Genomic DNA, 26,352 nt, shown 5'->3' on the forward strand with positions numbered 1-26,352 from the left:
AGAGAGAGAGAGAGAGAGAGAGAGAGAGAGAGAGAGAGAGAGAGATTAAAAGTATCCGTAGAACGAATCTCTTACGAAGTAAAGTCAAGTAAAAATTATCTCGTAAAAAATAATCGTTACAATAAAAGAAATAGGTTTATGAAATCTTTAAAATAATTTATAACCTATAAATATCTATTAAACGTATGAATTCTCTGAGTTTTCAAATCAACACAGACATGTACAGAATGATATTCCCCGCCCCTTAACCGTTATTGGATTACTGACGTCATGGAGGCACACACTCATAGTTATAAATAATACTGTCTCTTGTATATAAAAAGCCATCTACTGCGATTTTCAGGATTTTGTTTTGGAATGATTGTAATTCTTTTTCATTTAGGTAGAGGATGCTGCTCCCCAGACTTCACAACCGTACTTGGCCACAGTAATGTTTTATAAATGAGATAACTAAATTGTAAAAACTTTTTAATGTTTAGACAAATCCTCTTATACAGCACTGTATATGTTTCCTATTTTGTTAAATAATACAAGCTATGCTATTAAGTATATAATATAGTTTAGTATACAGTAGATGGAGGTAGTGGTGGGGGAGAAGAAGGAACCAGTCTGCCCACGGCAGCGGCACAGGTTGGTCGTGTACAGAAGTTAAGTGTTAGGTCACGCGAGCTCTCTAAGTACTTTCTTTGTCCAGGTACTTTTGCCCAACTTTTTCTCTTAATTATATTCCTCTGGGTGCACTTCAAAATATAATGTTGGAATAGTAAATTCCACTTCAATAATTATTTCGGTTCTGAACTAAATATGGAAGAGATTTATGTCCCACTCATGTAACCCACCTTATAAAATACATTGTATTATGACTTTAATAATAAATCAGTTGTTACAAATAATGTTAACAAAACTAAATAAATAAAATTTAGTTCTACTTAAATCTTTGCAACAAAATGTCAACATACTAGATAAAAATATTATTTTTGATAAGTTTCTCAGGGCACGAATTGCATGATCGTGACAAACGGATTTGATTATAACAGGAAAAAAATTATGAGATGACTGAAGCATTAAAAAAAGAAAAAAAGTTTACTTGATCAAAATATATGGGACTTATAATTTGTGTTTTGTTTCATTTACAATTTTTTTTCGTTCGTTCCTTATATAGGGAGCGAGGTAGCTTAGTGAGTAACTTTTCATTTTATCAAGTTATCGTTGAACAATGAAGTGAAAGATTATAATTTACCGTATTTAATTGATTGTGGGATAATGTTATAGGTCATGAAAGGTGCACAAATATCAGAAAAACTACTACTTACGTAACCAACGTTTCGTCCCACTGTGAAAGGATGCATCAGGGCTGGTTTCTGGGAGATGTAGAATATCTCTACAAATATAGTACAAGAGCCGGGAAGAAAGAAAGGCAGTTGTTTAACCCCAATTTTTTTTTATTATAATGAAAACTATGTATTAGTCAAAACTGAGGAGTCTGCCAAGTATAGGAAGGGGGAATAAAAAATGGCGGCTGTTTCAAAACCTTAAAAAACATTAATTTTTCATTCGGAGCTTTATATCTTAAAAACTACCAACAACACTAGTAGTTGTTGTTAGAAAAATTAAAAGAACATAATTTAAAGAAGAGTAAATTTGCTGAAAAATGCTCTAATAGAACTATTTATGTCCAATAGTTCTCGAAACAAAGCTTTCTAAAAAGCAATATTTCTTAAAAATCTTCTGAAAGATTAGTAGTTAGATAATTTATTTTGAGAAATCTATATCTCAGGAACTATGTCTATTAGCACTCAAATTAAAGCTATTTTAATGCACTATAAAGTAGTTTATGACCTTTACCTTCCTAGGAGTAGTATTTTTCACGATATTTCCTAAAATAAATTGATTTATAGTTGTTTGGACAATAAGTTTGAGTTTTAAAAACTTTATTTTAGAAACGTACAGATGTCTGCCAGCACTCAAATTAAAGCTAGTTAAATTTACTATAAAATGGTATATAATGTTTATCTTCGCAGGAGTAGTAGTTTTTATGATATTTGACAAAATAAATTCACAAACTGTTAATTTTTAGTTGTTGGTATAAAATATTTGATTTTCAAAAAAATATATCTATAGATCCATAAAACGTGCAGATGTTTGCCAGCACTCAAAATAAAGGAAATTTAACTTACTATAAAGTAGTTTATTACACTTATCTTCGTAGGGATAGTAGTTTTTATTATATTCGCATTTGAATATAAATTTGGCAAATGAAAATTCTTGTTTCTGAAATGAAGTTTTTCATAAATCAAGCTTATTGTCCGAACAACTATAAATCAATTTATTTTAGCAAATATTATGAAAACTACTACTCCTACGACGATAAACCTTATAAACTACTGTATAATCCATTAAAATAGTTTTAATTTTAGTGCTAACAGACATCTATACGTCTACATAGTTCCTGAGATATAGATTTCTCAAAATAAGTAACTAACTACTAATCTTTCAGTAAATTTTTAAGAAATTTTGCTTTTTAAAAAGCTATATCTGGAAAACTACTAGATTTAGGATAGCTCAATTAGGGCTAATATTTTAGCAAATTTACTCTTCTTTAATAAGATCAAAATAAGGAAATCGGGTAAACTTAGAAATTAGGCAGGCAGCTATGATATAGTGGGATATTTTAAAAGATTTTTTGGGGGGATACTGTTTACAGTATTAAACGATAAAATAAGTTACTCATGTAATAGCCATTTTGCATGCTACATAAAAGTTAAGTTTCGTAGATATTAAATTTATACAGTTACCGTGTTACTATACTGTTTATTTATATAATTAATTGGATATATATATTAAACAATCCGTCGATTTTACACGGAATTACATAATTTACATCAACAAACAAGTATATGAAATTGGATTATTATGTATTAATTACATCCCTATCCTAACTGATCTGGGTAAATTGTTATTAAAGATTTATTTTATATATTGTTAATAAGTTAAATTTTTTATGTGTCTTGGTGATTCCATTTGAAAAACTCCAAAACCATCTTAAATAAAAAAAAAATTAAGTTATTCCGGGTTACATTAGTTGGATTCAAGGCACATTTTAAATGGAACTACAAGCAAATAAAATCTAGATATAATTTAATTTCTTGTTTGGGACAGGATTGTTTATCAATTATAATTAAAAAAATATAAATATAGTCTCACACTTTTTATTTTCTTGTAACCCCTTTAAGCCTGAATTTCGCCTATTCTTCCTTAAAACATTCAATTAGTAATATGAAGTACATTATATATAATTGACTATACATTTCAAAAAGTTTCGTTTTCATCAGATGATTCGTTGATATTAAAGTTACATAATTTAAAAGTTCTTTAATTTTAAATGAATACATTGTTTTTAATGAAATTTTTTGAAATGTTGATAAACAGAATTTGTTTTCATAATGAACATATAATTTTAAGTAGGGAAAACAGTAATGTAAAGATAAAATTAGGAAAAATCTAGAACTAATTGTGCCTAAAGTGGTCCGAAATGTTATCGTCAAATAAAAAAAAAATATGCGGAATTAAGAACTATTTTATAGGAAAGATAATTTTTACTATACCGTACTAAATAATATAAACATTTTTCAGTTATATATACATTGTTTAAAAGCAGTTAATTATTTTTTTTGTTAATAATTAAGGACCAGAATATATTTTTATTTTTAAAAAATACATTAAATTATTTACGGATTAATAAATAATAATAATAACGTGGACCGCTACGATCCATGAAGGGTCATGGGTTCAGTACTTTGTAAGGAAGAACGGTTTTTAGAACAAAGGCTATACAAGGAGGTGATTTTTTAAGATCCTGCTCAACCGCCCGATTTTTTCCCAATTAAGGGTAATTACTTAATGAGACTAGGTGGACCTCAGGGCTCCAGGACACACAGGGTTGACTCACGGCTATAGTTTAACAGAAAATAATTATCTTCCATAAATGGATTCGAACCCGGGCACTTTGGGGTTATTAAAAAAGTTTTTTTTTAAAACATAAAATAAAAAGAAAATCATCTTTTCATTATTTATCTTCAGCTTGGTATAACATTATTATTCATCAAAGTAATCATTACTATTTCATAATTAAAAAATTAAATTCACCCAGATAAAGAACTTTTATCAACAAATAAATCCTGTTATACAAAACTATCTTGTAATTCATATCATTCATGACTTTATCTCAATTAATTATTGCATATATAAAAAATAAAAAAAAATGGACACTGCAACACTCAACAGACGTACGTAAAAATAGTGAGACACATTCTTTTTATTGTTTGATCTGTCAATACTCTAATATTTTATTTAAAAATGTATTCACTGCCTTTCATAAATATATACTTCAATAAGGTCCTCATAAAAGACTTTCAATTCAATAATTTAATATTAATCTCTTCAGCTCGATACAAACAAGCCAGTGCTTTGTTGATTTAGGTAACTTCATGGCTTAGAAGTGGTTTGACATTTGAAAGTACACAAGGAAAAGCGTTTAATATCAGATGAACTCATCGCTAGTTGATTTTGTAAATCATGTGTATTAATAGAAAGTAAAGATTTTTAAATTCTTGATTTATGTAAACGTTGAAAAGTTTGCAATCAACTTTGTTTTGACAAATTTGGCTCAATTAATTTCACATCTACGATTATTTTTATTTGCATCAATTCACGAGTTTGCTTCCATATTCTAATTTTCGTATTTTTATAGAAAGAATTTACTGTTATGAAATAAATCAATTTACTAATTCGTTCAATAGTGCAAAACGTAATTAGAAAATGTAATGGGAATTTAAAAAATATATTTTTTTATTTTGTGATATTACATTCAGTCATAGTTGTAGGTAATAGTAATATGGATGATAGAGCTCACTCACACCATATTTAAAAAATATATACATGTAATATAAGCTTCATTAAAAAAAAAAAAAATTTCCGACAGATAAAATATATCATAAGATATGCTCTCCTGAAAATCGTTGAATTTGGCCTCTGTAAACTACAGCTATGATATGTACTTTTGATTTGATAGAATGACTCTATGAAATAATTCTTTTTATTTTCTATATTAACTCTATAACAAATAAGTGTTGAATATAATTAATTAATTAATAATTAATAGCAGAATTTAAGTATTAGTGTTACATATATTGTCCTTTCAGGACGTGATCCTTTCATTAAGAGAGGAACGCCTTATGTTTTTTAAATATAAAGCATTGAGTAAAATAATCTACACAAAGAAGGATGAGTTAATCGAAGAATTTAGAAGGCTTGACACCGCAGATAATTGCATTGCTGAGAATAACATGGACGTGTAAGGTTATAGAGCTACATAAAGAAACGAATGTCTAAAACAATAATAAACGCATGTCCCGGTGTAAATAATCGAGGAGTAGAACAAAGTGTAGGTGGGATGATTGCGTTACAGGTTTTGTAACATTGGATGGATGTATATAGCGATTGGTGAGGTCGGTACCGAATCTTCTAGTTCGCTAATCCATTATTTTCGTTGCAATATTTTTTTTTTATTTTTGCTCGGCTTTATAAAAAAAAATTAAGCACTTCACAACGAAAAATGTTATCAAAAGTATTTTGAAAGTTGATGAAAGATTCATATTGCACATCGTCAAATTAATCCTTGTTGAAAATAATCAATTTATAAAACGCAGAACCTTGAATGAACTGAATAAAAAAAAAAAAAAACACGTAGTTCTAGAAAGTTTTTTTTTTTAATTTTTGGGAAATTAAAAAAAAATAAAATATTGCTCCCTACGAGCTGTGGAATAAATATTAAATTTCGTAGAACCGACGGAAGTGTTTACTTACTCTCGGCAAACAGCGCTCATACATTTATTTATGTTATTAGCTGAGAGGCAGTGGAGCGTTCAAAACAAGATCGTTTATACACATTTGTTAAAAAAGTGAATACCCTTTCTCCATTACAGTCGAAAATTTAAATGGCCTAGGTTATTCGCTAAACGCCTAAACGAAATGGCAACATTGTACAACGACACAGTTCGGCTACGTAAAATTGCCTACTCAATTAATTCCAGGCTACAAAATGTTTTTATTACTTCTCCTTCCAATAACCAAGCTGCGGTTGACGGGTCAGTTAATTATGTAAACTGTGTTTTGATTGCTTACAAAGTTTCAGTGCAAACTGATTTGTACTACTGATTTAAATTGATATTATTTCCAACTATGTCAATTACAGTCGAATTCTTCTCGATAAAACAGGATTTCATTTATGAAATTTACATTTCACCAGCATCGAATCGATTCCACAAATATCTGGAATTTAGTAAATACCAATAATTCCAATGGACATTTTAAAATAATTAATTTGTAGATAATTAATAATTATATAATATGTAGTTATTCATCGTTGAAATGAATAAAATAAAGAAAGATATTAAGGAAAAAATACTAGTTAGAAAATATTTTTTCTTAACTTTATGTTTTAGGAGAGCAAGATATCGTTAAGATTCGATTTTGCGTTAGAACCTTGAAGTTTAAAACGGTGGAAGTATTTTTTCTTTTCTATTTTTTTCGCTACAAGATAATCTCTTGATAACTCTATCCTTACTTTTTATAACCAAGGCCATAAAATGTCTTTCTATGAAAGGAATTGTTAAGAAGCAAAACTAAATGTCACCTGGGTTTTATTTTATTTTAAGGGGGCCCATTAAAAGTAAATGCTAGTAGGGGGATGAAATAACGACATCCTCTTTGAGCTGTCTCATTCCTTCATCCAATGTGGATTATTTTAAGAGGTTTTCAAATAAAAAATAGTCAGCGGTTAATTCTTGTCGGTCTTTACAATAACAACATTTTAATTTCTTTTTCTTTACCTTTACATTTTTTTTTCTTTAGCCCTAGCGCTTCTTTAATTTCACACATTTTAAACAATTATAAAGATCTTCTAAAAAAGATGGATAATTTTTTTGTAGTAAAATGAATGAAAAATAATTTTTTAATAATAAAAGTTCGATGACGAACTCATAATCGATTTATGAAACTCAGACAGTAATATCAAGCCAAGATATTTTAATTTAATATTATTTAATAAACTAAATAATAAAGGTAATACCTAATAAATATGACTAGTTTATTTTTTTTTCTCTGAAAATAAATATCGCTAGCAGATTGTTCGTACAAGTTCGATTTCACTGGGGTTTAAGTACTTTTTTTTAATATATAGACGAAAGCTCTGGGGCAAGATTGTGATAATCCAAAATGTTGAAGGCAATTAGAATTTCGTGCAAACTGCTTCTATTTTTCAATATATTTTTTTTAATTATTTATTTATTGTAATTTACAACTGTACAAAATAATACAATAGGTAAATATGTAGTATGTTTCATATACACTTGAAAATCTTGGGAAGGAACCACCCATTGGTGGTACTTCAAACATTAATTTAAATTAGAAGGTCCCTTGGCCATCTTATTTACAGACGCCTCGGGGGATTATCAGGGATTGTTAAGGATGAAGATTAAGAATTAATGGGATTTTTCAATATAAAGTTATTTTTTCTAACATCATAATTGAAAACTATATACCTATAATATTTGAAATATAAACTATATAAAGCATTAAATAAAGTTTTAGAATTTTTTCTGCTCAACTGAACCTACAAATACTAAGCAGGATAAAAACTTGAGAAAATAGTCACAATAAACCGAGTAACCTTTGAAGAAATGACGTTTTATAAATTATTTATTGATTTCTTTCCCCTCACAAAAAAGTTCCCGTCAAAACTGGGCAGTGAGCGATATTCAATGTCAGGATCAGTTGTACCTGGGGCCTTCGTCGTCAGCCAACTTTAATGGAATAAGAAATACTGACATATTTTAACACTAGTCTAAAATATTATAGTGCAAAACAATTCTCTACCTACTTTATTATTCAGAAGGTTTTTTTCTTTTTATTTATTTAATGAAACATTTTTTTTTTTTTTTAATGAAAGATGAAAGTCCGGGTAAGAATGAAAAGTGCAAGTCTAAACAATTACAAAAATTATTCATTATTTTAAAAGTAATTTAATCATTACCAACTATTATCAATATAATATTATCGTTATTAATTTAATCATTACCAACCGATATCAATATAATATTACCGTTATTAATTTAATCATAACCAGCTATTATCAATACTAACGTAATCATTACCAAACATTATTAATTGTTATCATTATTAAACTATTTACATATCAGTTTTATATTTTTATATAATTTTGTTTTCTTCTTTGCTTTTATCATAGTCGAAAAAATATTTTTTTAAATGTTTTATCTATTCATCCGGCACAATACTTCATAAATTACTATACATAGACCACTGATCTAATTTTTGCGAATCACTGTGTTTTCGCAACTCAAGAGGTTTGTAAAATGTTAATATTGCCAGCGGAGTCTAAATAAGTAAGACTCGAAAAATGGCTTGTGTGTGTGAGAACAGACTAGCTCAAAAGAGAAAAGTCGTACGAACCTGAAATATTACATTTTTAGGACATCTGTACGCCTAGGATGTTACAGTAACTTATTTAATACAATCGATAGGCCAGTAGTGTCAGAATATATTAATCGATTTTTTTTTTTCAAAAATTGCTGTAATTATACTCGGTAGATCACCGTACTATTGAATGTTTTTTAATATCAGCTAGGTTTAGCCACATTGAAATAGTTTGAAAGACATTAAATGCCGAATTTTCAAAATAACTTTATCTAAACTTGATAAGCACCTCAACTTTTTTATTAGTAACAGAAATGGATGAATATGAACTATGAAAGATTTCGATGATTAATATAGGGAGATAAAGGAAAAATATTTTTTTCGGGTTGAAAATACACTAACGGAAATATTAGTTAAAATAGAGACTTATAACATAGGTACCTTTGGACAAACAAAAATCTTAGAAAAAATGACATTTAACATAGAAAGTAATAGAGAATGACGAAAAAAGCATAAAGAAAATGATAATTGTAGCACAGGTTGGACTGTTAAACTGCTGGAAGCAAGTGCGGTGTGTTTTACTGCTTAGCTAATCTGATAAATGTTTTCATTTCATAATAGCAATTAAATTGTTAATTTCACTTATATTTTATTTGAGCATTTTAGTTGACAGGATAATAAGTCTATAAAACCATTTATAGTGTTTTCAATAATGATTCCGAACCGCTAGAATGCCAGAAATTTCAGAACAAATTATATTTAACATACAGAGTCGTAAAAGTAATGGACAATATCGAAGATCGCATAAGAAAAGGTCTGTTATTATAAAAATTACTATTTCGCCACTCGATAATGTTTGCTCGTCACCAGTCAATAAATAATGGGGTCTATAAAAAAAAAAAATGACCGTTTTATCGAATTCAAGATTTCAAAGGACTATAAATATTTTAATCCTAATCAATAATTAATAATTCCTTTAGAGCATTCTCTAAGCTTGTTTAATCCCATTCGACTTCTTCAAAATAAGTCTTAGTTTAGTTATTTGTTTCAAAGAAGGAACATGAGTGTCCTACGATAATCTCGTAATTTTAAGGCATAACTGAAAAAAAATTTCACCAAAAAAATTTCACAGCCACTGAACCAACTCTTAAAATTATTAAATATGAAGGGGAAGGTGTCCTTGACCAGCTCACATGACGGCGTTGGTTTGAAAAAATTAGTAGTGGAGATACGTCCTTGGAAAGAAGGGCTCCGAGCGACCATTAATGGATATTGATGAGGTTCTACAGGAAGCTGTTGAGTCTAATTCATCCACAAGTACTCGTCGACTTGTCAGGGGGTGTGGAAAGGTACTGTTAGTCACCATCTACTCTCCATGGGGAAGGTGAAGAAGAGCAGTAGACTGGCCCCTCACGAACTTACTCCTCAGCAATCAGCAATCAGTTCCCGTCGAACCAAAGAAAAGTTTAAAGAACTTGATGGGTCCGAACTCCTGTCTCACCCACCATGTAGTCAAGACCTCGCACCAACAGATCACTACTTGTTTCGATCCATGCCCCATTTCCTTCAAGGGGGACAATTTGACGATTTTGTGGAAGTTGAAATTGCGTTCCAAAAGTTCTTTGACAGCCATCCCAAAGAATGGTATCAGCGTAAGATCGAGAAATTGACTAGCAGATGGCTGATGACGATAGATAACAATGGACTATATTGAGTATTAATTGTATTCTATGTCAAAGAAATAATGATACAATTATTTGGTTAAAAACGGTCAATTTTTTTATATATACACCCCATTAATTACTTTTTTTTATTTAACTTATACTATACTTGAGCCTTTTAGTTGACAAGTTTATCAAGCCCATGAAATCATCCATAGTGTTTTCAATATTGATTCCGAACAATTTAGCACTGAATAAACGGTTAAGGGCACAATATAAATTTTATTTAATTGTTGTATTTTTATATTTCTGTCATACTTTTAAGAAAGGAAAATTTTTAAATTTTGTAACGGGTAACATCACAGGAAGAACTTATCTAAAAAATGTTGCAATTGGGGTTTTTCAACTATAAGTTTCATTTAGGAAATTGTAAACGGGAGTATTTCTAGTTCTAGGGGTTAGTATTTCACAGTGGAAATATAAATATCTGTTCTGAAGTAAGCTAGGACTAATTACAAATCAAATTAGAGTGACAATTTAAAGTTATATGTTCAGGGCCGATAGGACCAGGTCTATCAATCTGAGATCTGCGGGCGGCGTCGGTTTGAATCCAGCCGGGGCCGTTGACTTTTTTCATTAAGTAGCGGTCCCAAAAAATAAAAAACTTGACCCCACTATTGATAGGCAGTACAAGACCTCAATGGAGGACTCAATTCAATGTGTTGGGCGAACTGTGCACCAGATTTATTTTTTATATAAAAAATTAGAGCAAAACGATCATTTTTATTCTTTAAGCATTTTTTTTATTAATTGCTCTTTTGATGAGAATTATTATTACAATTATTTATTTTATAACCTCTCAGTATTATAAAAGACACGCACTAAAATGGCATAATTTTGTCATGAAGAGCTGCAATAGGTGCCAGGATCAAGGATATATAAATAGGACCAACAGTGAACTATCTATCAATCCTGCTCTCTAGAATAATTAGTCTTATCTGGAATAAACAGGGGCGCTCTATCATCTGTCAGCAACTAGATTGTGCCGATGAGTGCTCGATTTGTGTTAATGGGAATCGCCAACAGGCACTGCGCCTTGTTTGATTTTGACAGCTGTATTGTCTTTTCTTATTGATCATGCAAAACTGCTACCTATGCATATACATCGAGCGTATTCAAACTGTTTATCTTGGTCGGAGGGTAAATACCTTTGTGTGGTATCATTGAAAATAAAATAAATAAAATCATTGACGCAAGCATCTGAACAATTAAAACTATCCAAACAGTTCTCCTAACAGAAAAAAAGGCTTCTACCTCACTCACATTTTGTAACACAATAAAAAAATTGATGAATGAAGACATAATAACATTGTATTTCATCTGAGCCAGTTTAAGTGTTTTAAAAATAAAAGTATTACATACATATTTTTTTATGTATGTAAATTTTTAATAAATTAAGTAAGTTCTTAATAAATATATTTTTTAAAAAATTATTTTTAATGTACGGCATTATTGATATTAGGGTTTGTCGGTTTTTAAAACCGGTTTTTTGGGGAAAATTATGAAATTCGAAAACCGGTTTTTTATTAGAAAATATCGGTTTTCAATGTATGAATAACACTTCGGTTGCAAGTGAGAGGGTATTTTCTATTTCGGGGAATTTTGTGATAAAATAATATGAAAATATATTGTTTTTATTTATTCGAACCCTTTGCTGAATAACTCGTTTCACTATTATAAAAATATTTACATCCTTATATGTGAAAACTATGCATAAACAACAATCCTGGTCAACTATTATTTCTTTGTTCTACTAAATTGCATAAAAAAATTTTACTATCAATAAAATTGAACAGTAAATAATTTCAGTCAAAAACTGCTTTTAATCACTCAAAATTTTCTGTTAAAATTTTTTGTTCGAATTACAGAATATTTGAGCAAAAAATTTTTTTATAAAAATTCGAAACCGGTTAAAACCGGTTTTCTGGAAAAATTACTATTCGAAAACCGGTTTTCTAAAATGTCGACTTTTGTATAAACCCTAATTGATATAAAATTATTAAAATAAAGAATTTGGAGTAAGAAGGCCAAAAAATTAATTCCATAAATAGAAGAAAAAAATAATAATTTTTTCTATTTCCTATTCGTCGAAGAAGAAAAACATATTTTTTAAGAAATCGTACTATTATTTATAACCAAATTTTGTAAAATCCTACACACCCTGTAATAGAATATATTTTATATAATAATTAAATTTTATTTCATCTGAGAAAAGAATAGCTTTTCAGTAGTTCCCCTGAACAGCCTCATCTTGATTCCATTTATAATCAACTGAGAACTAGTACTGTAGCATCAAAAGAAAATGAACAGTTTATAACTAATATCCTAAGATACTATATAAATTGACTTTTATTAAGTAATTAATGATTTAACTAGTAAAAAATAAAGAAAATTATCTCATGTAAATGTTCAATTTTTCTTTTTAATGTTTGTTAATTTTCATATATCAAAGAAATTGATGCTTTTCACTAGTGTGTTCTTAATGATAAAAAGTTGCTTAGAAAACAATTAGAAATTCCATCAATAAACCTAACCTGGGGGGAGAGAGGGTGGGTTCCCGATATCTCAAAATGCCCGAAATTCCTCTTATATAAAATTTTATATACTTTTTGGGTTGTATTGGAATGCTTTATTTATTTATTGATTTAAAAAAATAACTTGAAGAGTTTTTTTTTTCAATAAACATTCTAGGTTTATAATAAATATATATAAAATACCCAAACATAAATTGAAAAAAAAGATTTTATAGGTAGAAATTAATATTGAAGGAGTAATTATCCAAATTTTGATAAACGAAAAATCTTTAAAAAATTGTTAAATACTTTTTTTTTTAATTTTTAAGCATTTGTTGAGCATGGTGGAGAGTTAAGGAAAATTCTACACTGAGATAACATAACAAATCAAGTCTTGAAATAAACTGAAACTGAGGATAAGGTGAGCTGGGGAATAGAATTGACCCACAACTAGTTTACTCCAGGGCAAAACGGGAGCTGGAAACACGTCTTTTTAATCTCAGCTAGCAGCTGGAGTAAGGTAGGTTATTAACTAGTTTAATTCTCCACTCAGCAAACGACTCTAAATTCACCCTTCTTTCTATTCCTACTGACAGTGCTCTCTTGAAAAACGATTAACTGATAGGAATGAAATGGTGGTGGAAACAGAAGTATCACATACAGGAGAATCTGACAGAAACATATCTGCCTTTGACAGTCATTTAATGAAAATATGATTCGCATGTCAGCTACTAAAATATGGAATCTAAAACAATGACGAATTGTGGTATATCGTTGATGTTTCGGCTTATCGATAATTCCTATATTTGATCGTATCGAACTAAATGAGTTTGCGTAGCTAGTGGGTGGCAATAGGGTGGGAGGGCGGTACAAATTTTTTTATTTGTAACCTGTACAATACACAATAAATATGATTGTTCTTCTGAAAAGTTCTTTAGAATTACTATATATTTCAATATTTTAAATTGAAATTCCTAAATAAGGTGGGGGGCTGCAATAAATTCCTACGCCCTGGACCCATGCTACACCACTGACTAAATGATTTTCAACAGAGTTTAATAGTGAATTGTTATAATATATATTATTGTTGAAGAGGAAACTGCTGTTTTAATTTAATAATAATAATCTTTATTTATTCTGGGATTGATTCCTTTAGAATAATTTACAGGCGTCAAAATTAGGCTTTAGAGCCTTAGGGTAAATTGCAAAATAGAGATGGTATTACAAAATGTCATAAAATAAAATAATACAATGAATTTAAAAAGATATAAATAAACATCAATAATTACCAGAATATATAAAATAATGATAAAACAAATAAAATAAAACTACTGGTATATCATAAAACATAAGATGACTTCTGATAGCAAATAAAAAGAAAATAATGATAAAAAATCAAATACAATTAAACTAAAAAATAATAAATGAAAAGAGATAATTCCTGCTATTGTACATATTTACAATTATAAACGAAAATCTAAGACATCAAATACTGAAAATATATAGAGCTTTTTTGAAACTTTCAATTGTTATTATTACGGAATTAGGTGGACAGAAGGTAGTCGAAGATACGGGATTTGAAGATTAGAAGTGTATTAGAACTACGAATAAAGAAGGGAATAGAATTCCATAGGGAAGGGGAACGGATTAGAAAAGAACTACCAATGGCTGCGGTTCGATGGGCAGTTACATATAAGTCTGAAGGCCGTGAGCGGGTATTGCGGGAATGCACTGAGGACTTAAAGTGAAGGATATTTGAGATGTACGATGGACGGCGGGATTGGATAACTTGATAGAGGAAGGGAGCAAGGAAATATTTACGACGGAAAGAGGGGTAAAACTACTTCAACTCTTCATAAAATAAAAATCTAGTACAAATACTCTATATTAGTTGCTGATTCTCAGATGAAATCGATAAAAGATTCTATAGAATAGGATGCGGAATGCTGTCTATAAGGATGAATATAATTAATTTATAAAAAGAAAAAATTGATTTTCTTACAAGTTTTATTTTTTCGTGCAATTATGAGCGTACTTGAGTATCTAGTCGGTAGTTTTTTACTTATAGTTTTAGTTATAGCTCATGTTGTTGACACTTGTTTACACCCTCATTTTTAAATTAATGGGATAATAGAATTATGTCTTTACGAGGATTTCGATTCCATAGGTCGAAGGGAATAGCAGATCTTTTATATTTCCTCGAGAGTATGTTAAGCAGAACAGTGACTCCTAACCAAATTCCATCTGCCCTGTGTGTAGCTATAGCCACCCTTCACCCCCTTCTCTGCTGCATATATTAAACTAAAGCAGGACATTATCCTTATTCTTGGCCTGGCCTATAGATTGCCTGGTCTTGGTATCCTGTCCCAGTGATCGAGGAGGTCCTGAAGGGAAGCTTTATCAGGAAATGCCAGGTTCTTTTAGGACCCGCTGAGTATATCACAACAGTTTATGGAAATCTTGCGATTCCATTTTTCGGCCCTAAGTCGAACGAGAATTATAACGAGAATGCGCATGTGCGGTGTATTCTCGTTATAATGGAAAAACAATTCGATGGATCGACAGATAGTATCGAGCAAAAAGTAATTTCAATCATCTTCCAATTACTGTGATTTGAAATCGCAGTAAAAAAATTGCAGTTATCAGTAATTGTAATGAGTATTCAGTAATTAGTGATTTCAACTACTTGATAGACTGTGATTGTAATTGTGATCAACTATTACAGTTAATATCTGAGCCATATGGAATTACTAGTTACAGTCTAGCGTAATTAGAATTACATTTTACATTAAAAAATATTTTAATAAAAGGAGATATAGAAGTAAATACTTCCGCCTATAGCGACAATTTGAATAAGTAAATGTTAAAAGACAAAATTACAGGATGCTTATACTTTATTTTTTAGTAATATGCAAACTTTTTTTTGTATTTTAAAATCGATAGTATTTTCATTTTCTGCATCTCCTAAAGCATGTAAATGGAATCTCATATAATAGAAATCAAAAATTTACAATAAATCGTTACATGAGGGCGCAATCATAAAATAAATAACATTTTCATTTTCTACTTCTTTGAAAACATGTGAAGAGATTCTTATAGATTAGAAATCCGAAAAGGTAGAAAATAAGCGATTTTCAACAAAAAAAATAAATTTGATTGTTACTCGATTAAATTTTTATTCGATTAAATATTTATTGAAATTATTTTGTAATCGAATAATTATTTATTCGATTGAAATTGTATTTTCAAATCTACGAATACACAAGTATTCGAAAATTTTAGCCCAATTTGTATTCGAATTAAAATATATCCATGTTAAAAATGAATGGGACAAACTACGAATACAAATTTATTCGTCTCTCTTCAATCAAATAATTTTCGCCAAACTCTTGTTCTTTCTATAATATCTAAAAAAAAAAAAAAAAAAAAAAAAAATAGAATAAAAAGGGACACCATCGATTTTTTTAGTCTTAGTATAATGATTTTGAAACAATTTGTTTGTTTGTTATTTAGTAATGTAATAAATAATTAATATAGAATGGCAAAACTTAACAATAATAAACAATTTATTCAAATAATAAACTGTAACTCAAATTTTCAGGGTTATTTTTAATTCTGTGTTGAAGTCGACGTGGATAAAGGTGTAATCCTTAATAGACATGAGTAGGTGCTTTTGGTGTCAATTTTAAAGCTCATAGCTCCCCTTCTATAAATGCTCGAAAAATGAAATTGGTTGCAAAGTATGCCATTAGTGATTGCAAAAAGAACTTTTGGTTTAGGACTTAAGGTGAAAGTGAGGGAATAAATGTGGTCAATTTTGAGTTGCGGTGACGTCACCGCTCACAGCCCACCGATCAGCGAACCATTTATCTTCTGCGTTTCGTATGTGCTGTTCGCGCTAAAATAAGTTAGTCGTATTATTGCTAAAAAAATATATAGAACTCAATAAATATATTTTTCTTTTTATTAGGCAGCTAAGAAATTTCATCAAACGTAAAAAGACTAAACCATATTCCCTAATGTTGACATACGTATAGTTTTCCTCCCTGAATGCAGTAAAAAATATCATCAACGTACTTAAGAAAACAGAGTGAACACAAATTTCAACACACCAAAAACTGTGTGTTGAAATTTGTATATGTACGCAGTTTTTGCGAATCAATGACCTCAATGACTTAAACCTTACAAGTGTGAGGTTTATAGTACATTGAACATAGCCTCACTCCGATTTTAGATTAATTATTTAATCAATTATTGAGGGTATTATGCATTTTTGATTTCAAGGTTTTAATAATTCAACACGTTTACATCCCGACAAAATAAATATAATACATTAAAATATTCCTATTAAAAGAAAAGCGTCTCTGACAAGACCACTAGCTATACATATAGCATACCTCCTATATGTATGTACCAAATACCCACTAACATCATTACAGGAGGGTATGAAAAAAAAAAAAAAAGACAAGACCACTATTGTTTTTTTAGAAAAAAAAAAATTCTTAACCTTCAATCAAGTTCTTGAATTATGAAATTTAATACTACCTTAGCTATCTAAATTATAAAAATATTCAAGGAAATTCCCGTCATCCGGGAGATCACTGAGGAACCTCATTATTATCCCTTCTACCTCTTTTGAGGGAGAAAAAAAATCTAATTTTAAACTTCCTAAGGAGTTTAAGAAAGTTTCGAATCTCAAGGGACCATCATGAGTTGAGAACTGTCCAAAATATCATAAAATAACTTAGCTATAATAACTATAACCTGAGAATATAAAATATATATCAATAATATAATATCATATAAGAAGAGGATACAAGCAGCATAAGTAGGACTAGTGCTAAATGGTTAATAACCACAAATAGCTTCTGTTTCGCACAATAAGATATCTCTGCAACCCGATACCTTCCACAATTCCCAAAGATGGCACAATTGCTACCTGAACCGGAGTTTAGAAACAGGAAATGTGAACTCATGAATGAAGCTCACCTGAATATATCACAGAAAATAATAATATAGATGATTATTATGATCATAATATAGAATTCCCACGGGCAATTGACATACTAAGATTATTCATTGTTTTTTTTAGGGTTTAATAATAAAAATTGTCATAAAAGTGCACGGCGAAGAAAATAGCGACATATAAATAATGGTAAAATAAATTATATAAAATAGAAAACAATTGTATATCTGTAAAGGTGGGAAAAAACAACTCATTTTTAGTAGCACGTTAACCTAAAACGTAAGAATAGAGAAAAATACTTTATTCAAACAGTTGTACTGTCCAACTGCATTGGGTTCCTGCATACACAGCCCATTTATAAATAGTAACTTTTTTTTAAAACACAAAATATTATTATAGAACAATAAATCTAAAATTTGTTTTTAATCTTTGTTCTTTTAGCTATATACATATTAAAAAAAAATTGTATCACTACTACCAATGGGGTGCAGTAATTTGTAAGTAAGTACTATAACAAGACCAACGGTTGTCCAAGGAGGTGATTTGGTGAGAATAACGCTTGATCACTAGATTTTTAAGGGAATGAAAAGCCCACTTTATCAGGCTAGATATACTCCCGAACCGACAGGGTTGGTTCACGACAGTGAAATAGAAAATAATTATACATATTTGTTTTTTATAATAACTATATTTTTTAATTATTCTTCATTCTATTTTCTTTAATTTCTTATGTCTCTAAATATATATTATCTTCTAAGACAGTCCTTTTTTTTCCTTTAATACATTTATGATACAATATATCTACAATATAAATTGTAAAAGCTTTAAATATAGTAACAATATATACACATAAAAATCTAACTTAGTCTCGCACATAGATAATAATAAATTAGAATCTGAAAACACAAAGAGCAAATATTTTCGAGTATATAAATACAGGAATTCAACAAACATATACATTAAAATAAGAGTGATAAATATGGCTAACTATAATTACAAAAATAAGTAAATAAAAAACTAATAAATATAAACATAATAGATATAAAAAGTAATAAATATAAAATATTAAAATAAAGAATTTTTTTTTTTAAATTATAAAGCTATTTTCGGTTTTGATGAAAAGTCAATCAAAGGATAACTACTTGAGTCAGTTAGCATCTTCCCTTCCCCTTTACACGCCACTACCCCTGATGAAGACCTGAAACTCAGGTCGAAACGTCGGCATAAAATAAATAAATATGGTTTTGTTTATTTATGTTGTTCTTTGCTGACCGCACCCCCCGACAAACTTCTTCAAGGATAACTACTTATGATTGTTGTAAATATTGTCAAATATATGATGTTATAAAGTCATGGGACTACAGAAATAGTGACAGGTTGAAGATCTGTGGAGTAGAATTATATATTTCGATTTATTTTCTATAAAATTAATGTATATCGGATTATCTCAGGGTACGTGGTGTATATTAATAATGCCGATATAGATCCATGTGTGTCCTATATTTTATAATATAAAGTTATGCATAAGTTTCAACTATCTGAAACGTTAATGTGTATTTCAAATTTTAAATAAAGATATAAAAGTGTTTTGAAATAAGCTTTTGTCACAGGTAAAACATTCTCAAAAATAGGAATACTTCTAGTTTTTTTCGCAGAAGGCATCATATTTTAGTAATCCATAAACAAATTTAATTTATATTCGTTGTATATTTATACAGTCAGTCAAATAAATTTAAAAAATACATACACAAAATCTTAATAAAATAATGTATAGTTATTATTTATTTATCTGTGTATGTTTCAGGCTGAAGATGTGAACTGAACAATGATTCTTCTTGTATCTGTAGTCCTTTCGTCTGCGTTCCCACTCCTGGCCATATCGGATAACCTGAGTAAGTGCACCATGTTCTTAAAGTGCTGTACAAGTATTCAAATATAATAAATATGAATTTAAGAGAAAATGATTAATTTCATAAATTATTAGTTAATTTATAAAATAGAAACAAAAATTAGACAGCTAATTTTTTCAAAAATTTTCTGGTTTATTTATCCTTAGAATGGTGATCTAAAGAAACTGAATGAAAACATCTTTATTCTTTATATATCATATTTACAAATGATAATTTACAAATTCCATTATCTATTGTATTAAAATCATTAAGGGAATGAATAATGGAAATACTTGAGTGTTGATGACTAAGGTGTTGAATGCCCTTTTAAAATAACTAAACTAAAAATAAATATTTTATTAACTATAAAAAGAAAATAAATAATTAATAACATAAACACAGTAAAAATATATTCATTTACTTATGATGACCTCGAGATTCCCGAGTTTGCTTCTCCCCTTATATTTTAAGGGTAAAACAGGATTCTAAGAAATCCCAACTCATTAATAAAACTTCCTCGTCTCCTCATTGATATTAAAAGCTATTAGAGTCTTAGTGAGAGTACTAAAGCCATTAGCACCCTAAACTTGGATTAAGTATTAAATATTAAGTATGAAGTAAGATTATTTTATTATGAAATTAATTACAGATATATTAATATTTGATGTTGAGGTATTTTATCAGTTCAAATTTATCGTTAAGAAATATTTATCCCATAAATGGTTAAATAATATAAAAGAAGATGGAACAAAAGCTAAAAATAGCAATTAATTTTAGAAGTTCAAAATCTGTCGCATCATATACAACTATTAGTTTATATAAATTTAACGATCATTTCAAACTCAACAAGACTGCTTCATATTTCAGTAAAACAAGTTTTTTGAAAATCGATAAATAAAAGCAATTGGCAACTACAACAACTTTCCTTTTTTTAGATTTATTTGTATTTCGACCACTAGGGCATTTGTGATTTACAAAGTAGATTACAATTTACGTGTTCACAAAGGTACAATTACAGAGAGAAAGCTACAAATTAACAGTTACAATTACAATTACATATTAACAATTACAATTTACATTTTATAAAGTTATAATTAGAATTGACGTAGTGAGTAAATTGCTATATTAAATTATGCATCCACTTATACATACTAGAATTAGAGTTACACACGCAGTCTAACTCTAATTCTTATAGATTTATATTATTATTATAGATATCAATTATTTTTAAAAGTGTTGATATTGTTGTGGGGTCTTTTCTCAACATCTCCTGTATATCTGAAGAGAATCGGTGTGGTTCGTGAGCAATACATTGAGTGAGAATGTGCCTAACGGTGAGATCGTTTCTGCAGTAGTTACACATCGGTGCATTTTCTTTTTTCATGAGATGATAGTGGGTGAGTCGAGTATGGCCTATCCGAAGACGGTTTAACACAACATCTCTCTTTAGCAGATTTAAGTTTTTGGTTGGACGTTTCACTGTCTGTTGGACCATTCTTAACTTGTCTCTCGTGATGAACCATTCGTCTTGCCATCAAAATTCTTTGATCCAAGAAATGACATCTTTGCATATTGATGATGTTACGACTTGACCTGTCTCTACAGCTAGTCTGATCTGCGAGTCTGCCTTTTCATTCCCAGTGATCCCATAATGACCTGGCAGCCATAAAAACAAGACCCTACAACCCATGTTGTTTAAAGTTTTCAAATGCTGCTTCAACTCTATTATTAATCAGTGTCCTTTCTTACACGTTACGTTTATAAAAGAATGGAATATGTTATTCTAAACTAATACTGTTTAATTAAAATTATAACTACTAGTTTTCGCGGAATTTTGTGCCGTCTTTTTCCCACTATTGGCCTAAATACATCTATCTTCTCTTGGCCTACTTCAAATAAGTTGATCTTATAACCAATGCGTTCGCTATCTTGCCCTACAAGTGGCTTACTTGCTGTTTATGCCCATTATCTGTACTATGTTGCTCTTTAATTCAGTGTTAATAATTTATTTCAATGTAATTCTGTATTTTAACTTATTATGCTCCTAGAACAGGTTCAATTATTATTCCTTTCACCTCCCTATCTCACACCACTATGAACCAGAATAGGCTATACATTCATATGCACTGCAACTATCAACCTGAAATAATTATTATTATTCATCGAATTTGTTATTTTGCCATTTATTCCATTTAATCTTCCATTCTTCTATTAGGGATATTCATGATGTTTAGTTAAACATGTTAAAGCGTGTCAAATGGAAAACTTATGTTAAATGGAGAAATATTTCCTTCCTTTAACCATGTTAAAATGATGTAATATGGCTGAGAGTCTGTTACTAGGTCTCTTAAATGGAGAATGATGCCACGAAATCTGTCTAAATCTGTGTATATGAAACATACTACATATTTACCTATTGTATTATTTGTACAGTTGTAAATTACATTAAATAAATAATTTACAAAAAAACATGTTAAATGGAGAAATATTTCCTTCTTTTACCATGTTAAAACGATATAACATATAACATGGTCGAGAGTCAGTTACTAGGTCTGTTAAAAGGAGAATGACGTCACGAAACAGACCACCTTATTCATAGTTTGTTTTTTTTCTTTTGTTTTGTGCTTTGGACTTTTTAAAAAAGACAATCAGTAGCCAAACTTGTACACTTCTACTCTTCACTTATTTTAGGCATGTTGTAATAAATTACTTTAATCAAAACTTAGAATTAAACAATAACATGAAGTTTTGAAAGGAAAGGTTACTAAACAAGTTGCTTGGAAAATCCGCTAGAAGCTGTTATGCACTTACAATTTAACATAGCATTAAATAGAGCTGCTCACAATGCTATACTTATAAAATTTAATATGGTAAAACATTTTAAATTTAACACAATATCATGAATACCCCCATTGTGTCTTTAACTCACCCCTTACAACATAAATCACACTACATATTAAATGTTTTTCTGGTCCTCCGTAATCAATTATATGTTTTAGACAACCGCGCACACAATTTTAAATTTCCCTATGGACTTTACACCATATATATATATTTCATAGTTTTATATTTATATAACACTGGTAAGATGTATGTATATAAATTATAATATATGGATATATATGTAAATTATGTTCATAATTTAAATAACTGTGCTGCTAATATTATTAAACTAGAATCTCATTTAGAAATTATATAGTAATACACAATGAATACATTAAAATAACTGAAGGAATAATCTTAAAGAATATAAGCTCAACTAAAATAAAATTTAATAATCAGATAAAAACACTTCTACAAATGAATTTTATATATTTTGTTTTATTATAGCACAATAGCAGGATATTTAACCCTGTTTATTTAACCTGTCTTACCTCAAATGATAAGTAAACCGTCGATACGAGACTTCAGTCAAAACGCACCATCCGGACTCGTTAAACGTTAAATATATTTTGAGAGAATTAGGGGCGGGAAAGGTTCACAAAGGTATCCAAGTAGGAAGTTTCGTTGAAAAACGGTCTCATAACCCTTCAAAGCAGCTAAACTTAGCCCGAACCTCCTTGCATTGTACACAAGCCATTATGTTCCTGTGTGGTCTTAAAATAAGTTGGATCCTCATCCTTAATACCTTATTAGGGCGGGGTTCTGATTTATCTAAGGATATTAAAAGTTTTGTAATGTTGGAATCCTCATAACTTCCAATACAACATTATATACTCTCCTCTGAAAAGTGAAACGTACAATGTAACGTCTATGTTTCTTGGAGTATTCTTCCGAAAGTCCGTGAATACATTATGGCCAATATGTGAACGAATGGATAATTTAGAAAAATACTGGCCTTCGCTAAGAATATCTTATCTTATAAGTAATCTGTAATAATATATAATGGTGAAGAATTTGTTAGTTATAATTAACGTTCCACTAATTCCATAGCGTAGCCTAAGGCTACAGTTAGACCTTAGCTGGACTGATATCAACATCTTATAATGCCACTAGGCAATCAAACGGAGAAGACTCAGTAAAGTATACATAATACATTTCATGTATTATATATCTATAAAGTACTAATTTTATATTAATTGAGGGTATGAAAAAAATAATAGTTAGAATGCGCCACAGTCAACGGAAAGACAGCTAGTGCCCAATTAGGTTCACAGCCTTCTGAGGCAGGAACCCTACAAAAGAATCTGGTGCGGTACGCGCATCACACAACATTCACTTACTAGCGTACTTTGGTGGAAAATTATTACTCGTAATTTCAGAACAGAAATTATACCACAAAAACAAAGTTTTTCACAAAAGATATCAATTTGTTCTTGAAAAATCCTTCAATGCTTAATTGCTTTAGTACCAATACTGAAGACACTAATTTTCCGGGTTCTGAAATGATATGACAGTAAACATAGGACTATGTCTTCCTGAGTGAATCCTGATAAAGATTAGCATTGCATATCGAAGTAATTGAAAAAATTAAGGATTGAAAATCCTGCAGATTGCTAATTACTGACCAATTAGCCTATTAAATATACTATCTAAAAGTCAAAACTTTTATTGGCCAAATTATTAAAGTATATATTCCGACATAACATGATTCCAAACTTCCAAATTATGTCAGAGAAGAAGCAAACGGGCTTCCCCTCGACATCGAAAAGGCATTTGATGAGGTCTGGCTCACGGGTTGCACTTATAGACTCATTAAATACAACTACAATACAATTACAACCATACATTTTTCACCTTCTTGAATCCTACTTCAGCAATAGACCCTTCCGCATCGCAATAAACAAAACTAACTTTTCAACTCACCATCAGCTGTTCTTTTAGAAGACTCCTACATTTCCCCTACTCTATTTATAAGACCTTCCCACACGCCCATCGGAAGAAGGTCACATTATACTGAGGTTGTAGGCCTTTCTTAAAAAAATACAGCCTTTATTTTTGAAAATTAAAGATTAAATTAAAAGAGGACAAAAACTTATTCACTAAAAGGAGACCGCTCATACGAGTAATTCAAAACGTAGTCGTTAATGGTACAGCTATCCCATGGGCTCTGTCGGCCAGTTACTTGGGCTTTAAATCTTTAACGTTTTCAAAACAAAAGAGCTAAAAACATCTTCAACAAAATAAACTCATTTATTAATAAAAAGCAAAAAAAATGGTCCTATCATAACTTATCCCTATGATCCTAATCCTTATGATCACAATAATGACTTATTCTGCTCTTGTTGGGAGCTATACCAATAACTTACAATCGACAGGTGAAGATCATTCGAAACATAAGTATAAAGATAGTAATCAACTATCCTCGGCACATTAAACAAGTAAAAAAAAATCATGTAATCTACACTATTATATGTTTTATTTACTGATACTCTCCTTTATCAAATAAGAATTACCGTTCCTGTAATTTTCTGATGACAGAGTTGCTGAGCACCAGCTTACGTACATTGGAAAAGTCTGCTTGTGAAGAACTGTCCCTCGCCTGTCCTGAAGGCACCTCTATATCCCTCCTGTCCGCCAAGTACACCGAAGGAGTCGTCTGTCCCGGCGCTTCCACGGCTTGCCACCTTCCCAGTTCGCTCCAAGTAAGTATCTTATGATGCATTAGAACTAATTATACCAACAATAATAATTAATGTAATAAAAGTAATTATAATAATTTTCAGAATTAGTATATTTATTTTTTACTTAACAAAGTATAATAAATTTGGCCCGACGAGATGGCAGTATCTATCAGATGGAGCTAAAATAATATGGGAAAATGATGAAATATTTATTCGTGTGTTACGGAGACTGCAATGGTTTATAAGAAAAAAACTAACCAATTTTGAAATTATTTCAACTATTTTTAGATTTTTAATTTAAAAAATTTATTAATGATTCAATTCATTTTATGCAACTAAAATAAAAAAATATAACAAAAAAAAATCTTAACTAAAAACTGAAATGTAATTTGTAAAAGATAACTAATGTTTCTATCTAATCAAATTACATGTATTATAAATATAAAGGAGAAGGTCAGGGTCAAAAAAGAAAAAAATAGTTAACAACTAATTATTTTCCGACGTTTCGCCCCACTTTGTAGAGTTTCATCAGGGCTAAAATGATACAAAAACAACAAAGAACATTTTGAAATAGTAAGATAATACGATAGAAAAAGTTAAATTAAGATAGGGTTAAAATTATGTAAAATAAGTCAAAAGAAAATTATAAACAAATGAAAGAAAAGAAGAAATAAAATAGTATTAATATAAAATCAACAATTATAGGATAAAAAAAAAACGTAAACTATAAGGTTAAAAATGTACAGGAGACGAAGAAAAGTAGATATGAGAAAACAATTGAAAAAATTGAACACACTAAAAGACGGAAAATAAAGAAGTAATTTGAGATTAAACAAACGATGAGAAAGGAGAAATACAAATAAAATTAATATTAATAATAATAAATGAGTAAAAAAACAAATCATGACAACCCACCTGTTCAAGTTGAGAGCTTAAGGGACATTTAAAAACATTTATTATACCTTGCTGAATAAATAAATAATATTTATACGTATCATCATCATTATAGAATACATATTATATAATCATAATGGATAATATTTAACAATAATATATAGATTGTTACCAAGTATATAGCCTGTTCCAAGACCTATCGGCCATTTTTTTTTTTTGTAATTCTAGTTGGCCTAAATCTAGAGGCTAAAACGGAAACTACATTGAATTCAGTACGATTACGCAATGTTATGCGATATATATATATATATA

The 26,352-nt window shown here is 29.5% G+C and overlaps 1 protein-coding gene across 3 annotated transcripts in view; it reads left to right on the forward strand.

Annotated features, from left to right (window-relative positions):
* The first annotated feature begins 398 nt into the window (after positions 1-398).
* Positions 399-26,352, forward strand: part of LOC106689791 (protein eva-1 homolog C) — a 50,647-nt gene continuing 24,693 nt past the window's right edge. For 2 of the 3 annotated variants that reach the window (XM_014434970.2, XM_014434973.2), the window contains exons 1-3: positions 399-694; positions 19,498-19,585; positions 25,004-25,167. In XM_014434970.2, the coding sequence (XP_014290456.1) occupies positions 19,519-19,585; positions 25,004-25,167 (231 nt within the window). In that variant the 5' untranslated portion in view covers positions 399-694; positions 19,498-19,518. Of the gene's footprint in view, positions 695-13,056; positions 13,248-19,497; positions 19,586-25,003; positions 25,168-26,352 lie in introns of all 3 variants that reach the window. The other variant, XM_067047447.1, reaches the window with a different exon arrangement.

The sequence above is a fragment of the Halyomorpha halys genome, unplaced genomic scaffold, assembly GCF_000696795.3.
Source record: "Halyomorpha halys isolate HHAL.00 unplaced genomic scaffold, Hhal_1.1 Scaffold1469.1, whole genome shotgun sequence".
NCBI lineage: Eukaryota > Metazoa > Arthropoda > Insecta > Hemiptera > Pentatomidae > Halyomorpha > Halyomorpha halys.